General features: G+C 51.1%; 1 protein-coding gene across 1 annotated transcript; it reads left to right on the top strand.

Moving 5' to 3' along the window:
- Positions 1-206: 206 nt before the first annotated feature.
- On the top strand, positions 207-5,351 carry FOXI3 (forkhead box I3). The gene is made up of 2 exons (XM_006741166.2): positions 207-846; positions 3,611-5,351. Exons 1-2 carry the CDS (start codon positions 207-209, stop codon positions 4,231-4,233), a joined length of 1,263 nt encoding a protein of 420 aa, XP_006741229.2. The 3' UTR covers positions 4,234-5,351.
- The last annotated feature ends 1,927 nt before the right edge of the window (positions 5,352-7,278 follow it).

The following is a 7,278-nucleotide window of genomic DNA, read 5'->3' as shown; positions in this document are numbered from 1 at the left end:
CCGCGCCGCAGACGGTTATAAGAAGCCGAATCGCAGGCGTTCTGCGCGCCTTCGCCGATCCCCTGCCCGAGCACCGGTAGCCCAGCGAGGGCCGAGGCGGGGCCGCGGGGTGGGCCCCCAAAGGGATGCTCTCGCCCGAGCGGCGAGACCAGCCCCGCTCGCCCCTCGCCGCGGCTGCCGCGCCGCACCCGCCGACGGCCCCCGACATGGCTCTCTACTGCGGCGACAACTTCGGCGTGTACTCGCAGCCCGGCCTGCCCCCGCCCGCCGCCGCCGCCGCCCCGGGCGCCCCCCCGGCCGCCAGGGCGCCCTACGGGCTGGCAGACTACGCCGCGCCGCCCGCCGCCGCCGCCAATCCCTACCTGTGGCTCAATGGGCCGGGCGTGGGCGGCCCTCCCGCCGCCGCCGCCGCCGCCGCCGCCGCCGCGTACCTGGGCGCCCCGCCGCCGCCACCGCCCCCCGGGGGCGCCGCCGGGCCCTTCCTGCAGCCGCCCCCCGCCGCCGGCACCTTCGGCTGCGCGCAGCGGGCCTTCGCGCAGCCCGCGCCCGCAGCGCCCGCCTCGCCCGCGGGGCCCGCCGCGCCGGGCGAGCTGGGCTGGCTGTCCATGGCCAGCCGCGAGGACCTGATGAAGATGGTGCGGCCGCCCTACTCATACTCGGCGCTCATCGCCATGGCCATTCAGAGCGCGCCCGAGCGCAAGCTCACGCTCAGTCACATCTACCAGTTCGTGGCCGACAGCTTCCCCTTCTACCAGCGCAGCAAGGCCGGCTGGCAGAACTCCATCCGCCACAACCTGTCGCTCAACGACTGCTTCAAGAAGGTGCCCCGCGACGAGGACGACCCAGGTGAGGGCGCCGGACAGGTGCTTCCCGGCCGGGGAGGGTGGGGGAGCGGCGTCCGGGCAGGGGCCCCGTCGGTGTGGGGCTGGCTTGGAGCTCCGCGCGGAGTCTTCTCTAACTGCGGATGGGAGCCGGGGTGGGGAACAACCACCCGAACCTCGGACCTCGTCTGGCTGGGGTGAGGGCAAGCCCGAGGACAAAGAGAACTACCAGAGGATCCTCAGAGCGGGGAGCAGGTGAGGGTGGAGCTCGCCCCTTAACACCTACCCACCCACACACACACCTGCACCCACCCACACACACGCGCGCGCGCGCGCGCACAGCCTGGCCAGTTAGAGAAAAAGGAAAAAGACCGTATCTTCAAACGGGACGCCACCCCTGGGTGGTAGTCATCATGCGGATTGAAGGGAGGGTTCAAGGCACAGGGAGATAGATTAGGAATAAGTACACGCGTGGGATCTCAGATAAGGGACGACTATAAAGGGATTCAAGTGAGCTGAGAATCCCATCACATTTCACGGAAGAGGTGGTGAGAGACCGAGGCCGTTCGAGCTGTCCCTGGATGCACTTCCTGCGCCAGGTTCCTAAGACTCACGGTCTCCTTCATGAAACAAGCGCCTACCTGGAGAGAGATGATTGAGGAGTGTGGCACGGGCATCATGAGACAGGGCCAGAGGAATGAGAGAGCTTTAGCCGGCTCCTGCAAATCGTGGTTTTGGTGCCTTAACTATTTAGAAATGTAAAAATGAAAACCCCAGGTTTGCTGCGTTCTGATCTAAGCCCTCGGGGTGAGGAGGACTGGGTTACAGTGGGGTGTTGTGAGTGGTTTTCCTCTACCTGAGAAAAAGGGGGCGACGAAAAGCTCAAAAAGGAGAGAAACACGTTTATACTTGAGGTTTTCAGAAGGCTCTTGGAACCAGGGAGGTGGGGACAGAGGTGTGATGGGCAAAAGAGAAGAAATGGTTTCAGTTGCATGCTACAGAGATCCAGGAGTTTGTGTAAAATGCTCTGGAGTGTTCCCCCCCCACCCCCGAACGTATTCTAGAGTGGTGCTTTCCAATAGAAATACAGTATAAATCACGTGTGATAGCAAATTTTCTAGTAGCCACATTAAAGAAGGTAAAAAGAAACTGATGAAATTATTTTTAATATTTTAAGTAACCCAAAATATTGTTTCAACATATAGCAAATATAAAAATTATTACTGAGATACTTTTTCATTTATTTACTTTTTTGGTATTAAGTCTTCAGACCCTGTGTGTGTTTGATTCCACATGGCATTTTGGACTACCCACTTCTCAGGTGCCCACAGCCATGTGTGGCAAGTGGTTACTGCATTGGACAGGGCATACAGTTCTACAAGATGAAGCTTCCCGATTTGGCCTCTAAACCACCTGAGATTATCATGTTAATTGTCATGTATGTTCTTTTGGACTTCCTAAAAAGTTGGTGTCTTTAGCTAGTGTCTTGTCAAAGCATTTGGTACTAAGGGTCACAATATAAATATCCTTACAGGTGCAGGTACTATCATTTAGCTGGTAGTTGTATGAATAAGAATTTTTTTGGCAACTATTTGCAAAAAATGTGTTAATGAAGATAATGGGTTTGGAGGGGTGTGTGCTAGTTTGTGCAAGCAGCCTAACACAATGGTTAGGTAAGAATGCTGAGTCTAGAGCCAGCCTGCTTAAATCCCGGCTCTCCTATTGCTAACTGGGAATACTGCAGGTTACTAACCAGCCTGCTCCTCAGTTTCCCCATCTGAAAAATGGAGGCACTAATAATTGCCTGTCTCCACAGAGCTGTGAGGAGCAACTGAAGTTGTCCGTGTAAAGCACCCTACAAGATGAGTGCTTACCAGTGCTTTCACACGTCGAAGGTTTCTATTTACCAGAAGTGATGAAAGCTATTGAGAGAAAATGATAGGTCTTTTTTACCTCAGTTGTGCTAAGTAGTGAGGGAAATTGTTTAAGCAGAAGACTGGCACTGCATGCATTACCTGAGGCTCTGGTCTGAGATCTGCAGGGGGCGGGAAAAGATGGCCAGAGATGCAGGGCATCCCCTGCTCAAGGTGATGAGGGGAGGTAGATTCCAGGAGCTTCCTGTACCCTGAACAATGTTATTTAACAAGATGTTGTTAAAAGAATTGATTGCTCAATAATAACTTCTGTAATTCTTGTTTAGTAAGACAAATGATTGGGTATTTGAGGTTGCCTTCTCCAGTGGAGTGGTGTTTTTTTTGTTTTGTTTTGTTTTAGGGGCAAATATTGTACCCTTTCAGCAAGTAATAATGATAACGGATAGTGATTTTTCACTGCTTACGGTGTGCGGAGACCCCGTTTAACCCTCGCAGTCAATCTGTGAAATGGGTATTATTCTTATGCCTACTTCTGTAAATAAAGAAATGGAGGTTCACATTTAAGCAGCGCCAGGATTTTGCAAGGGCACAGCGTATGGATCTGGAGGGGAGGGTGTTGGGTAATTAAAAGTGTCTTGGGCCTAGCAGTAAGTCTTAAGATTTAGGTAGCAGACGCTGTGGGGGGGTGGGGGTGGGGGCGTGGAAATGGCCAGAACATCTTTGTTCCAGATTTCTCCTTGAAGGTGAGGACTAAAATCTCCCCAAGAGGATAAACTTAAAAAACCGTCGAGTGGACAGAGCATCCTGGTCAGCATTTAACGAGAGAGTCTGTGCTCCTCGTTCCAGAACTGAAGCTGACTACACAGGCGTGAACTAGGTCCTTCTCTAACTTGTGTGTCTTTCTCCTCTCCATAGGGAAAGGGAATTACTGGACCCTGGATCCAAACTGTGAGAAAATGTTTGACAACGGGAACTTCCGTCGGAAGCGGAAGCGCCGCTCCGAAGCCAGCGGCCCCTCCACGGTGGCTGCAGGGACCACAAAATCGGAAGAAGGGCTCGCCTCCGGATTGGGGTCGGGCGTGGGCGGCAAGCCCGAAGGAGACAGCCCCTCCGCGTTGCTAAGGCCGTCCCAGTCCCCAGAGCCTCCCGAGGGCACCAAGAGTACTGCCTCGTCCCCGGGAGGATCCCTGCTCACCTCTGCCCCTTGCCTCAACACCTTCTTCAGCAGCCTGAGCACCCTGAGTGTCAGCAGCAGCGGGAGCGCCCCGCGGGCTGTCCCCGGCGGCCGCCACCTAGGGATCCAGGGGGCGCCCCTGGCCTCCAGCAGCACGTTCCCCGCCAGCTCCATCCCCGAAGCCCCGCCGGACAGCTTGCCGCTGAGTCACGGCGCCAGCAACAGCAGCAGCCAGAGGTCTTCCTACTACAGCCCCTTCCCCGCCAGCACCGGAGGGGGTCAGAGCAGCCCGTTCGGCAGCTCCTTCTACAACTTCAGCATGGTCAACAGCCTCATCTACCCCCGCGAGGGCTCCGAGGTCTAGGACAGCCGCCCCTCGGACTTGAATACGCACACCTGAGATCTTGTGAAATGCAGATTTCCAGGCCCTAGGTCTGGGGCAGCAGGTGGCATTCTGCATTCCTCCGGAGTCCCAGGTGCTCCTGTGGCCCGATGGGAATAGTAGATAACTCTTCCTACAGTCCCGCAAGCTTTTCCAGGTTTCTCTGGAGAGAACGCCACCTCACTCTGTTCGGGACAGTGCCTGTGAGCCCTGTGAGGGCAGGGACCATACCATGTCTGTTTTGTCCGTCACTGTACGGCAGGGTTCTGAGCTCAGATGTGTCCAAGGGCCAGCCAAAAAAACGAAAGAATGAAGTTTATCGGGTAGGAAAAAGGCAGCGGTTGACCATTGAAGCAGGTAAGGGAATGGCCGGGACTGACCAGCTAAAGGCTGCTATGGGCCGTTTAGTTAATTTCCTGCCTGGCAGCATCCTGATTTTTCTAGAAAAGTCAGATATCTGGATTTTTATAGGAAACCTCCATTTTTTTTTTTTTTTTTTTGCCACTAATTAAAGTTTTTTTAAATCCTGCACTAGGACATACCACAAATCCTCTGAGCTATATCTGGCTCACACATCACCTCTGCTTAGGCTCCATGTTGGGCCATGGTAGATACTCACAGCGGCGAAACTGCCTAAGCAAGCCCTGGGTGCCGAGCGCTATTTCAGACAGACACTCGACGTGTATTAGATCATTTAATCCTCACAACAACCTTGGGAGATAGGTATGGTTACTACCCCTCATCTTCTGTGTGAGGGCAGTGTAACTCCAGGATGTCAGGTGTCTCCCCCAAGGTCACACAGGTGGTAAGGTGTGGAGCCAGGATCGGGTCCAGGCAGTCTGGTTCCAGAACTGGTGCTGGAAGATCTGTTGTGGTCCTGACAGACGAAGGTGCCATTGTCCATAGGCAGACATAGCGTCAAGGGGGTAGGAATGAACTCGATCTCATTTGACCAAAGATTTCTGATTGAAATTATCACTTGAGATGTTGCCCTGAGCAGCAGGACAGACACCACGTCTGCATTCTGCTGCCATACGCCTGAGGTCCGGGGTGACCATGGTCCTCGTTAACTTGATGTCTTAGCCCTTTTAGCATGTGTCCTGGATTTTTCATTTTTTAAAACAAAATATTAGAATTTAATTAAAAATAGTTTTTAAGTGGAATTTTTATAGTTTCTTAATAAACCATTTGTTGTCAAAATTTTTATTTTTAGCACTCCCTTTTACTTCTCAAGAGGTATCTTCATTTGAATAGTGTATATGGTCACCCTCCCAGGGCCCAGCAGAGTGTCTGGTCCATGGCAGATACTCAGCCACTGTTTGAACTTAATATAAGAGGTGCTAATTAAAATGTGGATAATTGTTGATTTATTGGAACAGCCTCCATTAAGATGAACATAATGCCCTGAATTGCCTTTGTACCATGTTGTTGGGTCTTTGATAGGGACATTGTTGGTTTGGGGATTTAATTTTTTTTAGAAAAAGGAACACCCATTTTTAAAAATTTTTAACTTTTCCCTGTATATTCTTTTCTGGGACTCACAGCATTACTCTTAAATTTTTATTTTGAAATATACAATACAGAAAATTATTTTTTAAACAGTTTACTGAGTATAAATAACAACATCACCATTACTTTTTAAATATTACGGAGAAAGACAACCAAAGAGACTACCTACCCCCAAATTGTGTGTACAAAAACCAGTTTCTATGGATATTTTTCTATGTGAAAAATCGTCATGGACTTTTATAAATATTGTTTCTAACACAATTCTATATTTGTAAATTAATTTATAATGTGAACTGGGACAAAAATTTTTTTCCCCAGAAAGTACACTGCATGCTGAGAATCACATGAAATAAACTCTTAAGTGGGATGATTTTTGGCCACTTTTAAGCATTTCTGTTTTTCTGTCTTCAGCTTCTTTCTTCTAAAGGAATAGAGGTGTGAGCGGCCTGACACTGAAGCCAATATATAGGGACCTTGTTGAGAGTGAAAGCAAATGGTTTTTTGTTGGATTTGTCCCACCTGCCCACATCCGAAAGGCTGGAACCAACGGTTACTCCTTGAGGGTGGTCTATAGGCCTGTGAGCATTTTAATGATTTTTAGCAGAGTAACAGTTCTGTCTTAGATCAAAGTGCACAGACAATTTCTGTTCCAGAATGAAATGGTGCTGGAACGTCTCAACCAGCTGGCAGCAGTCCTCGGGTGGGGCTCTGCAGCCTTGGGTGTGGGGACAGCCCCCTTGAGGGCCACAGGTGGCCCATTAGTTCCAAGGAAATAGGGAGGAAACCATTGAACTGGGCTCCTAGAAGAAACCTGAAAGTTGAGGTTTCTAGACTAGGGTTTCTAGGCCTCAGCCTAGAAATTTGTGATATTTGGGGCTGGGTAATGGGTTGGAGAGGCTACCCTGTGCATCACAGGATAGTCGGCATCCCTGGTCTCTACCCGTTAGATACTCGAAGCACCACCTCTCCTCCTGGCCCGGGCCACATGTGACAACCAAAAGTATCTCCAGACAATGACAAATGTCCTTGGGTGGGGTGGGGTGGGGTGGGACAAAATCAATCCTGGTGGAGAAGCACTGATCCAGACTGACACCCACAATTTGCCAACAAGGAAAGCTGCTTCCTTACTCCCCCACACAAAGTCCTAAGTGCTAGGGCGTTGTTGAGCCCTGAATGAATTGGGCCACTGGGTTTCCGGTATAGGACAGTTTCTGTCCTATAGATGCCTTTTGCCCTAAGGAAAATCAGCTGTGAGCTGGAGCAGGCTGGCAACTGAGGCATTTCTCAAAACAGATCCACCGGTTTGCCCTGTCACACTGGAGGTCGATTTCCTTCAATATTTGAGTTGCTGATTATAGATTCTTATGGTAGCTTCCTTCTTGGCATCTGTTTATTTCTACTAACAGAGACCTAGGCTGGAGTAGTATTGACCAACAATAAATTACCTGGGTTATTTTTTTGGCACGGGCGGCCGGGTGGGGTGGGAGGGGGATGGGGACAGGCAGAGGGATTTCTTGG

This window comes from Leptonychotes weddellii, chromosome 10 (genome assembly GCF_054177405.1).
Source record: "Leptonychotes weddellii isolate Sample4059 chromosome 10, ASM5417740v2, whole genome shotgun sequence".
Taxonomy (NCBI): domain Eukaryota; kingdom Metazoa; phylum Chordata; class Mammalia; order Carnivora; family Phocidae; genus Leptonychotes; species Leptonychotes weddellii.
This window is presented reverse-complemented; position numbering and strand designations above follow the sequence as displayed.

Coding starts and splice junctions, on each gene's coding strand:
- FOXI3 (XM_006741166.2), top strand. CDS start 207: ATGGCTCTCTACTGCGGCGACAACTTCGGCGTGTACTCGCAGCCCGGC. Junction 847..3,610: donor CCGCGACGAGGACGACCCAG/GTGAGGGCGCCG, acceptor TCCTCTCCATAG/GGAAAGGGAATTACTGGACC.